The 13558-nt window shown below is 35.3% G+C and overlaps 3 protein-coding genes across 3 annotated transcripts; 2 read left to right on the top strand and 1 right to left on the bottom strand.

The window, feature by feature from the left end:
* Positions 1–121: 121 nt before the first annotated feature.
* On the bottom strand, positions 122–2748 carry LOC109187530 (ribosome biogenesis protein NSA2 homolog). Its single transcript, XM_019337749.1, has 9 exons — positions 2637–2748; positions 2413–2532; positions 2247–2314; positions 1864–1972; positions 1703–1771; positions 1132–1189; positions 653–888; positions 507–558; positions 122–411 (listed from the first exon to the last, which is right to left on the bottom strand). The coding sequence occupies exons 1-9, from the start codon at positions 2637–2639 to the stop codon at positions 344–346; spliced, it is 783 nt and encodes a 260-aa protein (XP_019193294.1). The 5' UTR covers positions 2640–2748; the 3' UTR covers positions 122–343.
* Positions 2749–6171: 3423 nt separating this feature from the next.
* Positions 6172–9673, top strand: LOC109187528. Its single transcript, XM_019337747.1, has 7 exons — positions 6172–6651; positions 6796–6858; positions 7330–7466; positions 7642–7679; positions 7817–7862; positions 8525–8686; positions 9261–9673. Exons 1-7 carry the CDS (start codon positions 6257–6259, stop codon positions 9416–9418), a joined length of 999 nt encoding a protein of 332 aa, XP_019193292.1. The 5' UTR covers positions 6172–6256; the 3' UTR covers positions 9419–9673.
* Positions 9674–10577: 904 nt separating this feature from the next.
* LOC109187527 (glutamyl-tRNA reductase-binding protein, chloroplastic) lies at positions 10578–12622 on the top strand. Its single transcript, XM_019337746.1, has 5 exons — positions 10578–11149; positions 11366–11446; positions 11540–11644; positions 11750–11899; positions 12087–12622. The coding sequence occupies exons 1-5, from the start codon at positions 10730–10732 to the stop codon at positions 12345–12347; spliced, it is 1017 nt and encodes a 338-aa protein (XP_019193291.1). The 5' UTR covers positions 10578–10729; the 3' UTR covers positions 12348–12622.
* The last annotated feature ends 936 nt before the right edge of the window (positions 12623–13558 follow it).

The raw sequence follows: 13558 nt of genomic DNA, 5'->3' as shown, positions 1-13558 counted from the left end.
TAAACACACCAAAACAATTTTTCAGAATGCAACCGACCGAACTCATTTTCAAAAAACGTTTTCCAGAAGTCATTTTCCTACTTAGTGCAGATGAATTCTCTGTTGTTCTCACTTACCATGAATCTACAAGGAAACTGTATATAAAAACTCTTTAACAGAGTGTTGATTTCGTACTTGTATGTTATTTAGTCTGAAATTACAAACAAAAACAGATGGCACAGAGGCCAAAAGACTTGAAACCAAATCAAGAAAGTGAAGAAACTGATAATTAGTGCAGGAAGTAAAAATGGGGGTTTCGTGCTGTAAAATGAACACCCGGCTGCTCTGTTCAATACTATTTCTTCTACACAAGGAGAACTGCGTTGATACAGCCATCATTTTCGGGGTTATTTGTCACTTGAGCATACTTCCCTGCACATTACCGATGAATCAGAAGTGAGACATGATACATAAAGCAGAACAGACTAATAAACTGCATAAATAGCAAGAGCAAAGCATGATCTTACCCCAGACTACTTTTCCGGCAGGGGTTACAAGACCAAGTTCACTGACATTCACCTGAAATTATACGCAGGCAGGGATCAATCAATGATGTCTAGCAATTGCAGTAGTTTATTCACATGGAAAAGGTGTTCATATTCGTAGAAGTTACCTCAATGATGGTTCCTTTGGTTATGACACCAAGAGACGTATACATTGTACCATTTGGATTTTTCTTAACACCGATGATTTCAAGATTGAAAGTACACTTAAGTTCAGGGTGAGTCACATGAGCTTTAGTAAAACGTAAACCTGAGGGGCGTATGAAGCGCTCATATTTTGGAGGTTTCCTAGTAAAACCAGGTCCTACAAAAGTGGCTTTTGTGACCATCCTCTTCCACTGCTTGGCTGCATATGAAACAAAACCAAATTATAAGAAAATATTGTGAGGTCCGGCCATCCAGGGGGCACTCGGCCACTCGGGGTAGGGTCCTAAAGAACATTTTAAAATACTAACATGCAATCAATGAAGTCCCCAAATAATCCCCCATCCTCCTCCCACAAACAGTAAGAAAGGAAGATCAAGTGGCAAAATTCTTAAATAACAAAGCAAGTAGAGATATGTATATTAGTATATTGTGAGGCACTTACTCTTTCTTTTGCCAGTTCTGATCACTCTAAACATCTCATCTTCAGCCACAGGTCTTACCTGGAAGGTAGAAGGTGCCCATTTAACTAATTGCATATCTTAAGAGAATATAATTAACAATAAATACAGCATATTCAAGAAAACCATCTATGATTTAAATTCATGAAGTGCAAAATCATCTTTAACCTCAATTTTGCAACAATAAATGCATAACCATCCTTAACAGTTTAACCTCAAAAAATTTTACATTATATGCACAATGCATTATCCAAAAATCTATTCTCCCTTGAACCCATAATTAGATTTTTTAAATCCCATTTCACTATTGCACCTAAGGACCATAACTGGTTTGCAAGTCATTCAATTTTGAAGTTTGTAAGTGAAAACTCTTAGCTCAATGGCCGATTGGCTTTAGCTCATGATCAATGTTGTGTCATATACCAATTAAAAATATGTACATAGATAGAAGGATGATAACTGCTAAAGATAATCAGGGTGCAGAGATTAGAAAAGTAACACAAAAAAACAGGCAACACAACAGTCAGATTTTGATGTAATTTGAATTCGCACTACCTTAGGTAGAGGGACATCCCATTTCCCAGCTTTCTCCTTCCTCTTTTGTTTTATAGTATTGCTGAGAACCTACAAGGAACAACAAATGGAAATCACAATTATGACAACCACTTCCTAACAATGAAAAGGAGGGAAGAGTAAACTCCGGCTAACAAACTTGCCTTTGCTCTTGTTGTACTTTCACGATCAAGTAAATAGGCTGGAAGGGCTCCATCATGAACATCCTCATCAACCTTACGCCTTGATGATGACTCTTCATGCATTGCCAATCTGTTGACATGACAGCATGCTATAATATAAGATGACTTCTTGATTCATAAGCTGGATTATGAAAATCCAAAGCCAATTCTTTTTTCAATGTTATAGGTAGAAAACCACAAAAGCTCCTTGATTTAACTATCCTATAGCAATAGTAATCAGTTTTCAATAATAAATGTAACTACACTGATATTCTATGGCAACTTTTACGGCAAAAAATGATTAGCCAAAGACTTAACCCTGAAGATAGTTAAATTAAAGCTAAAAACAATAAAATCTAGCTCACGTTTTCTTCATCAAGGCCTTCTCGCGGTAGTTCTTCTTAGCAATCATCTTACCCTTGATACCCAGAGCCTGTTATCAATCAATACCAACAAAGTAAGCACTCAAAATAAGAAAACAAATTCCAATTTTGCAAGTGAAGTAGTGATGAGACAGAAATAGAACATTACCTTTTGGGCAATCTGGGATCGCTTGTGAACTTCACGAGCCTCCTTCTTGCGTTTGCGTTCGAAGTGATCATGGCGGTAGCCATGTCTCTTCCTGTGCAGCTCTATGTAATCTCCCTGCGGCTGTTAGAAACATTCCACAAACGGAGCAGTATCAGCATTAGAAGATTGAGAAGAAAAAAATCAAAGGTTCAGAGATAATTCTATGAAGATACTCAGGGACGAACCATGTTTGTCGACGACCAGAACCCTGTGAATTTTCAGAGAGGGAGAGGATAAAACCCTAGTATTTGGTTTTAGTAGAATAGTAGAAGGTTTTGTGTCTGGGCCAGAATTGGGATGCGGGCTACAGTATCGGGTCGGTGTAACTATAAAAACCGGCCTATAGGCCATTAGTCCAATCGTTATGTTGTGCATCTGTGTGCACCATACATGGTGCATACAGATGCAAAAACGACATCGTTTTGGCTAAAAATGTGCGTCTCACTTTTTAAAAAAAAATCAGTTTCGATTCCCCTCAACAGCATTATTTTATGTTGTTGTTCACAGGGACGGAGTTAGGACGGAATAGTGCGGGGGCCAACTATGATTGAAGTACTAAATCAAATACATTGATATCACGTTAACATATATCAAAATAATCATTACATTACAAATTCAATAAAGTTTAGAATAAATCATTTATAATTGAATCTATATTAAATTATTTTGCAATATGTTTTTCAATGCACATTGCTTTGTACGGTTGAAAGAATTAAAACATTTACGCATGTTTTAAAAGACTATTGATTATTTCTTGAAAAACCATCTTCACAACATAACATAATAGCAATTGTTTTCTCAAATATATATACTACACAATTGTTACATTATTATGCATTTTAAATTAAATACAAAATTTATCACACAATCACAAATTTACATAATTAACCAAACAAATGCACCTTGATAGCCATGATTTAGAATCAAATGAAACAATTATTTAAGATAAACAATAGAATATGAAACAAAAATTAACCAAACAAGTAGTTAGATACAAAAATAAAATTAAAAAAAAAAACACAAAATTTAACTTGAGAAATATGCATAGATTTTGTTAATGACAAATTATCTTATTATAACGTATATGCCGCATAGGTGCATGGTTCTAGAGAGAGAAACTAATAAGTAGGTTAAATGAGGTCTAATTTGAATGTGAGTCAACAATATAGGGAATACATAATTCAAAATAGGAGAGAACTGAAAAAAGTTGAGAAGATGAAGAAATTTATAATTTTACCTGTAAGATTAATTAAGTGGAGGGGGGCCAAATATTTTTAAAAAACAACAAAATTTTAAAAATTTATATAATATTTTTAAAAAAAATTTAATACATATATAATATTAAAAAATTTTGGGATGGGGGAGTGGGGTCAAGGCCCCCCTAAGTATGCACTTGCCTCCGTCCTTGGTTGTTCATTCATTTTGGATTTTTAGTTCATTGATTCTGGATATTTAGACAGAAATTGAAATTGATTTTTTTTTATTCATGCTGGATATTTAGTTCATTCATTATTGATATTTAGTTCATTCATTTTGAATTTTTAGTTCATTCATTCTGTATTTTTAGTTCATTTATTCTGTATTTTTAGTTCATCGATTCTGAATTTTTAGTCCATTGATTCTGGATTTTTAGTTCATTGATTGATTCTGAATATATAGTTCAAATTATGCACGACATAATGTTGTTGTCGGGAAAGTGGGATGCGCGTTTTTATTCAAAACAAAGTCGTTTTTGCATCCGCGTGCACCATGATGCACAACATAATTTGCCTGTAGTCCATCGAGAATGAAAAATAGAGAAAATTATAGCACAAATAAATCGAGTGATTGATTTGATAATTATAGAATTTTAAAGAGTTAATTTTGCTTTTTGTCATGGATTTATAAGTGGCAATTCATTTTAAGTCATTTTTATTTGAATATTCACTTTCTGAACATTTACTTTTGGTCCTGGTATTATTGTGGCATGATTATTTTTTATCTTTTATCAATAAACTCATTTAAATATCGTTAAATACAATGACATTTCAGTATTTAATTATGATTTTTTTTTCAAAAATATAAACATAAGAATATACCGATTCAACCTATTTTGTATTAAAAAAGATTGAAATGATTGTGTATTTAACGATATTTCAATTATTTTGTTTATTGATAACTACAAATGACTATGCCACAATAATAATATGACCATATGAGAATGCTATAATAAAAAATGACTAAAAATTGATTCTCACCTACAAATCTATAACAAAAAATGAAATTAACTCAAATTTCAAATTTAATTTGTTTTAAGAATGGCATATTGATATATTCTAGCGACGGCAAGTTTTTATATAAATTAAGCAAAATGAAAAATAAATAACCTAATAAAAACTAGGTTATGGTGGTTTAGTTATTACATTGTCTATACTATAAGGAGAGCATCACATTTTGTGGTTTTTACTTGAATTAATAGGTACCAAGAATAATCATTATTGTACATCTTCAGTATATGATTAATTGTTGATGGGGTACAATGAGACACATATTTTATGATCTTAATCAATTGTGGCAAAGTCCTAACCAATCATTTTAAGCATCTAACGACCTCATTCGATCTCTTTTAATAATGATTTTGTCCAATGTCAGATTGCATCATATCGCACTGTCTCATTAGCCTTGGTCGAATATGTGATGTGGGTGACATAATGACAGGCTAACATTATCCCTGCAAATCTCTCTCACTCTAAAAAATGGGTCCCACATCCACATCATCGTATTTGTAAATCATCTCCTATTCATACTACATCCCTACAAACCTCTCTCTCTCAAAAATGAGTCTCACTTTTATTTTATATTATATATATATAAATAAAATAATAAAAAAATAAAAACTAAAGAAAAGTACAGATTTGCAGACAGCCATACTGCCTTGCAATACTAAAGTACAAAGAAGGCTGCCATTCGGCAGCCTTCTTTGTACTTTGCAAACTTGCAACAGATGCAAGTTTGCATTACACATCATATAACAAAAATAAAATAAAAATAAAAAATAATTCTATGTGGCATGCTAAATAAGATTGCAAATGGGTACACTTGCAGGGGTAAGATCAGCCTAATGTCTTATAGCTCTAGACACAATGTGTTGCTCATCGTCGGATTATCAACATGTGTCATGGGATGAACTCTATAAAAGTCAACACGCATCTTAGATTGAATGTGGAAATGGCTTGAAGCTCTCTTAATACACTAGTAAAGTTCCCGACCTAACTTATAAACCTCACTTGTGCACAAAAAGACTCATCATTAATAAAATATTAAAATATTTCATTTTACTATAAATGATAGTAATTGCACTAAGTATAAATATCACCCACATAGTATTTGCTATGCATAATACTTTGCATGTCCCACATCCACATTGATCATAATCTAATATACCAGTTAATTTGTCACACCACTTAATATACTAATCAACACACATTCATTCCATACCTACCCCAACTCCAAATTCAACCCACATTCATTTTATACCTATTATTTCAAAATGTACTTATACGTTCACATATCAATTAATATTTGAATCACAATAAACTATAAGACTATAAATTATTCACCTGTTTTTTTTTTTATTAGAAAAAGAAAAACAAAATTATCTAATAAAGTTAGATAATTTATATTAGTTCAATTTTTTTATTTGAAAATAATTTTTTCATTTCAAATAAGAATATTGTTTTCTATTTGTAACTTTCCATAAGGTTGCCATCTGTGTTTTCCCGGAATTATCAGTTGTTCCATTTAGGAAGCGCCGCCTGTAACTGAAATGAGAGCCGCGACGCCGTCATCAACGTGCAGCTGCAGCGGCGGCAAAGGAGTTGTTGGGTTTCCGGCTCACCGCCCATTCACCTACTTCCCGCTTCGTTCCCGTCAAATCAATTTCCCAAATCAGCAGCCAATCCCGAATTTATACGGCTTAGGGTTAGCTCATTATCGCGGTTCATCATCGATATACCGTGCGGCAAGGAAGGGTGCAAATGCGTCGTCGTCGTCGTACTCTGGCAGCCCATTTTCACCGGACTGGGATGATAAACCCTATGAAGTATTGGCGAATGGGACAATATCGTACTTGGATGAGCAGGACGTAGTGACATTCCTTGACCCTCCCAAAGAGCTCGTTCCTCTCGACCCTTCTGCCTACAATCCCGCTTCGTATCTCTGGTAAATCTATATTTGCGTATGTAGTTACGGTGTATATGTTGTTGGGATGGAAAAACATTGCTGATAACTGATAAGTGATTGTTGAGCTTATATAGTATCGTTGTTTCATTATTAATGCCGTTTCTTTTTTGCCTATGTGGTCAGGAAAAAAATTGGAGATATACCAGAACAAAGGCGGCATAGGTTGCTCTCCTTGCTAAACCCAAGGTTTGTGATTCCTTAAATTGCTTCAGCATGTTTCATTATGAAATTTCATTTCATTTCTGGTTGCAAAGTGTTTCATTTTCATTATTGGATTGAATTAGTAATCTCTTTGACATTCTTCTTGTGTAAGTTACTGGTCATTAAACAAGATGAATGCAGTGGTGCATTGTTCTTTCCCATGTGTTTTTTGCTTAATACTCCGTATCCGATCTTGTTGATGGTTTCTTGGAGAAAATATTACCATGTAGATGTTTAGCCCGTGCTTTCTTTGCATCTCTTCGTGACTTTTTACTCCTGGAAACAAATGATGTGCATGTGTATTCATCTAGTATTTAGAGATTTCAAGTTATGCGTGGGGAAAGTTCTAAAATTGTTCCAAGAATCTATTAGCTAGAGGCGTAGTTTCAATGGAACATCACAAGAGCTTATGCTTTTTACAGCAGCTCAGCTTCTTATATGTGGAAATTCTCACAGGCTTATATCGAGAGCTTGGCAGATAGCTGGGATGAGGTATGATGACCCCAAGTTGGCAAAGAAAAGTGCATCTAGCCTGCTTTCTGATGGGAATGACACGACTTCACTTGAATTTTGGAAATGCCGAACAAGTGGAGGTTTGCTGACTTTCTTCTATATGTTCCCCTGGTTTTGCTCTTTCATTTAGTTAGCAATCATGGAATCTAGCTAGCACGAGAATTTGTTAATTTCCTAGATCCTTAGCTAAAAGCTTTTTATTTCAAGTACTCTGGTTTATGGAAGATATTTTGATACATTGAAATTGTGATACAGGGCCTCTACTCATTTCCTGGATAAATTACTTCAACAAGGTTTTCACCGTGATATGTTGCCTTTGGACTTATTTTCCACATTTTCCATTTATTTTCTATTATAAATTATTTTACTTTTCTTTAGTGACCGTGCATTTTCACAAACACATGATGATTTCTGTTAATGCTTTGGCTAGGCTGTCTTCCACTGTGGGGATGGGAAGACATATGGACGAATCATTGGTATGTTCACTCATAACATCTGATATTATGATATTTAACAGCATATGAACTTTTTGTTTAATATGTTGAAAGTTCATTTTACTGATGTTTGAAATATGTGGGTTTTCTGGATGGCTTATAGTTTTAATGTTCATGTATAGTCGAAGGTCTCCATGACTCCATCTCACTTATTGCTTCAAATTTCAACTTTTTTTTTTTTTTTTGGGTACTTGAGGCAGTGTGTACGCATCCTTAGGGCATCCTCAATAGTGGAGATTTTGGTGTGGTTTTTGAGGAGTTTTTGTAGGTGTGATTAGGAAAGAGAAGATGTGATAGAAGAGAAAAACGAAAGAAAAAAAAAACAATAAAAGCTGATTTTAAAAAAAGAAAAACAAAGTGGACCCCACAATTATGCAACACACAAGAGAGAGAATGAGAGAAGCTAGCAAAGTGGACCCCATATTTCTGTAAAATCCTCATATTTGCAGGACACATTTTATCTTCTCTCTATTCCATGGTGTCAAAAGTTTTATCAAAAACTGTGAAAATCCCTCTAATGGGGATAGCCTTAGAAACATAAATATCCCTTATAATTTTTATCTCGTGTGTCATTTACAACTTTGTTGCTGATATATGTTTCTTCATCCAATTGGCCATGCTTCTGACAACGAACTACATATCAGGTGGATCAATTCTGGCTGGAATTTCAAAATCTTATCCACTATATTTTACGGTAAAGGAATCGAATGAAGTGATGTCAACAGAGCATCCTTGTGATTTGGCATACGAATTTGGAAATGGACTGTTTGATCTGCCTGATTTACCAGAAGGCTTCCCTAAGCCAGGTGAGTAATATTTTTATGGTACTCAATAGAGACCAGGGCTAAACAAGAAATTAAATTCTTGGTTTTACCCTATTTGTTGCATATATGCTATTGCTATTTAAAAAAAAAAAATCTGTAAACACATAAACACTTCTGCAGCCTAACGCCTTGCTTCCTTAAGCATGCAGACCACTTGACCATGCTTTGTAGTATTTTCATTGGTAATATATGTTAAGATGGTAGTTGCATAGTATTTCTCATCCATGTACCTCATTGGTGCACTGATTTGACCTATGCTGCTTGGAGTTCATTTGGAAGTTAAAATCTAACAACAAATACTTTGAGTGTTCTTGATTTTGTATTGGCAAAAATCACGCAGTCAGGGTTTCATGTGATCATTGAGTGTCATCATGCTCTCGTCTCTCTGCTTAAAACTAATAATCATAAACTACTTTTTCTGGTTGTTCTTAGTTTCTCAGGGTATGTTCCTAGATTTTCATCAGCCTGTCCAAATTAAAGACCATAGATGCATTCCGTGTTACCAAGATTATTTTGTACTTTGCATGTGTCTAATTAAGGGCTTCTTACATCGCAGCAAAACATCCATGGCCATTCAACGATCAGGTTGTTATATATGTTCGTCACGTGGGCCCAGGAGTAATCGTGGGGCAAGCATGGCAAGAGGGTGAAGCATTGGAACAAGTACCTAAGAAGCTATGTGGTGAGATCTTGATGGTGAAGGATTATGTTTGAATCAAGTGCTGTTGATTGCCACAAGGAACCACCAAGATTGCCTTGACATCAAACAGAGCTATCACCTCTCCATTGCATGCTTTCACTCCCAATGTAATACACTGAAATGATGAATCATATTGGCAACTTAACTGAGAGTATTGCAGTCTCACTCACAGTTGCATATATGATACTGTGTAGGTGGCAAAGAAAGCTCCCCTTTTATGTATACTGTCTTTTGTATTCTTGTTTGTTAATGAAATTCCCTTTTATGTATATTGTCTCATGTATTTTTTTTATTTTTTTTTTTAATGATGAGGTAAATTCGCAGTCACTATATGAGGATATATATGTGATAAATTTCACTCCTTGGCAATAGTTTACAAAACACATAAAATAAGTGGGGTTCACTAAGTATACCTTGTGTGATAGGTATAACTGAAAGAGTATTGTCAAAAATTGAATTCGTGATCTTTTGATACGAGAATCATGTTTCATCTACTTCTGTAATTTTATATATTCCGTCTATCCTGTTTTGTTCATTGATCAAACCAACTCTTTATTCATATAAATTTAATAGTACTTTTAATTTAGTTTCCGAATATATAAATTTTATATACTAATAGTCTAATACTAAACTTAATATTATGAACAATTGAATTAAAAATAATTCAGTAAAACCTTGTTAACTAAACTAGACAAACAAAATGGGACGAAGGGAGTATAGAAGATTCTTAACCAACATTTATGTAACATTGTTTTGAATAGGGCCGAAAGAATTAGAATTCATGTGTATATATAACACCGTTTTTGAAAGAACTATCCTCGATTAGATGAGGTCAAAAGATTTTGAACCCATGTTTATGTAACATAGTCAACTAAGACTCAACTGGTTTAGCTTAATTTTACCATATATAAAAATTAGTGTAACATAGCTGGCTAGTTACACTTTGAGTAGTTGTCTCGAATAAGACTTGACTGATTTAGTTTAATTTTACTTGATTTTAATATTAATGTAACATAGCTGTTGTTTTCAGACAGAGAATTGCGGGATGTGAACACCAATGCAATACCTAAAAAAGAATTTGAGATCAAACATAAAATTGTATTGTTTAAAATCAAACTTATATAGCATTTTATCCCAAGAATTTACAAGGTTTTTAGTAAGAGTGATGAATATCCATGTAATGAAAAAGCACCGGGTGGGGTTGTGTAGCTTAGGACAATGTTATCATCATCTCCTCAACTCACTGCGCTTCCAAAGGGCTGCCATCGACTCCTTTCTTCAACCGATCCTCAGTATCTCCACTGAATCTCAGGCTCAATTTGGAGATGCTTCCTCAAACTCGAACTTTCACACCTCACCTACCGTCTCCACTTCTCCCCGCTCCCCATTTCCACAAAACTTCACTCCTCGTCCCCAAATCCCCCAAAAGAAACCAACTTTCCTGGTCAAAGAAGAGGAACCCATGCCCCAGATTCTCGAATCGACCTCCGAAATGCTCTGTCTCCGTGGTCTCGGAGCCGCCCCAATCTGAATTAGCTAACGATGGCAGACCCTTCCCTGCCGAAGTTTCCAGAACGATTATGGAGTTGGGCTCCCTGGGCACTCTCTCCACATTGACGCAGGACGGTTGGCCTTTAGGCATTGGCGTTCGCTTTGTTGTTGATCCCGAAGGCACTCCCGTTCTGTGCTTGAGTGACTCCGTTGCCAAATTTTCCGTTGATAACAAGTCCAGCTTACATGTCCAGGTGTGTGCTCGATTCAATGCACAATTTCTGTTATAAAGTTTAAATCTTTGGCGTGTTTGGATTTTGGGTGTTTGACAATTAGTTGATAGCTGACTGGTCTGATTGTTTTAGCTGATTTGACCTTCACAATATTAGCTGATTATCAAGTTTCAATGTATAAGTATAACATAATGTTATTATAAATGTGATAGTTATAATGGAATTGATTCTTAACAGCTAGAGCAATGTGGTTTGCGGACTCCGCAATGCACAGTGCAAGGCAGCCTTGAGAAGCCCCAAGACTCAAAACTTTTGAAGGTATAACAATGGTGACAAGTGAGGTCTTTTGGTTTTGTAGTTTTGACCCTGATGTTAAAAAATGTGATTGAATCTCAAGTCTTTCTCATACAGAAGCTCTGTTCAGTATGGAAAAGGCGGTATGGAGATGAAGTAGATGAACACAGCTTATATGTCGTTTCGGTTGAACAGGTGCTCCAAATTGAAGATTTTGGGGAGGTTTGTGAGACATTATGCATCACTGTTTGTCCATTGTTTTATTAATTCATGTGGCAAGAATGTTTAAATTCAATTTTTGACATTTTCTTATATGACTACTTTTAGGACGGTGTATGGGTCACTTCTTCAGATTATAAGCTGGCTAACCCTGATCCTCTCCGAGATTTGGCTGAAAGAATGATTGGCGAGATAAATCTTCACAATAAGGAAGATGTTATACGTTTTTGTAACGTCTATGTGGATTTGGATTTCCGGGTTCGTAAATAACCATTATATTTTTATTGGCAAAATACTTCTATGTTCTTAGCTTCAGATTGTTCCATAGCATAATTATGTGATACATTCACATTTTCATTAAATTTATCTTTGCATATTTGCATCTCAGACTTTGAAAGAAGTTGACACTATTTGATCTAAGTTTGTTTTTGTGATCCTCTCATAGGTGCCAGATGCAAGGATGCTCTGGGTTGACAGATTAGGTTTCGATGTCCGTTTTTGGTCTCCCCAAAAGGATGTTTTTGAAGTTCGAATCCCTTTTCCTAGAGAAGTAACCGATGAGAAGGGTGCAAAATCTTCTTTCAATTGTATGTCCCAACTCGCTTGGGAAGTGGAAAAGAATTTCCATGCACCAGAGCTCGAGAAGGTGAAGAAACTGAAAAAGATAATGTTCAAGGAGGGATCTGAAAAAGTCGGCTTCTCTTGACATTTCAGCGTTTAGATCCATCCCCCGATCGAATCCATTCCACTCTGCAGTTGTTTGATGTGGATTGACCTTCAATTTTGAGATCCTGATGGCATTGCAAGTTTCATGGGGCTTAGAGGTCAATCAATCAATGTAATTTCTACTAGAGAGCAGATGAATACTCAGTTGCAGCAGAATGTATGCATGAGAGAGTTCAAATGACATTTTGACAAGTTTTTTGCATTCATGACAAAAATGTTTCAGTTTTCTTGAGTATAATTGAGTTTGATAAATCATAAATGGAGCAAAAGAGCTGTCTTTATATATATGTTATTTTCTTTATGATTCTATTGCTTGTATATCTTATATCTAGGCTGTTAAACTACCTGGCTCTAAAGATGAACTTTTTGGTGAAGGGAGATGAAGACAAATCAGACAGGAAGTATTTCATGAGTTTATGATTCTATATGGGAAAGACTTGTTTCACAAGTGAATTCTTTCCAAGTCTTTACTGCTTTTGTCAGTTTGTGCAATGATATACTGCACATGGATATGGTAGTTGAAACCAACTTGACCAATGTTAACAAGCAAAGTAAAAAAAGAGTTGGGGGTGTGACACATGCCGAGCCATGATTTTTAGGAAGTCTTATTTTATTATAATTCAGACTAATCCTCATTCACAGCGGCCTGATCCAATTAAGCGACAAAGTGCTGCCTAGATTGGTTTTTCATATGAGAGGGAGTTCGAATTGGTTTTTCATATGAGAGGGAGTTCGAATTCCCTTGGCAAATTATGTTGTGTGGTGCACACGGTTGCAAAAACGACGTCGTTTTGACTAAAAACGAGCATCCGAACGAAACTGATTTTATTCTTTTTAAAAATCGGACGACAAAACGACGTCGTTTTTGCAACCGTGTGCACCATGCATGGTGCACACAGTTGCACAACATAACGCTCCAATTCCCGACCCCTCTTAAGGGATGAGAGTGCACGGCCATTCACGCCAACCAAGCTTGTTGTTATATTATATAGTTTAGATATTAATAATCCCCAAAAAGGTTTAATGGATTGGTCTTCATGGTTTGAGTCGGTCAGCTATAGACAACTTAGACCGGTTTACGTCTGTGTAGTTCTTTGCTAGGTAGGGTCACAAGGTGAGATTTTTCCAGTGAACACCCTCACATAATGGCTGTGAGTTTCTCTCGTCACTCAAAAAAAAAAAAACTTCACA

Source organism: Ipomoea nil, unplaced genomic scaffold (genome assembly GCF_001879475.1).
Source record: "Ipomoea nil cultivar Tokyo-kokei standard unplaced genomic scaffold, Asagao_1.1 scaffold1421, whole genome shotgun sequence".
NCBI lineage: Eukaryota > Viridiplantae > Streptophyta > Magnoliopsida > Solanales > Convolvulaceae > Ipomoea > Ipomoea nil.
This window is presented reverse-complemented; position numbering and strand designations above follow the sequence as displayed.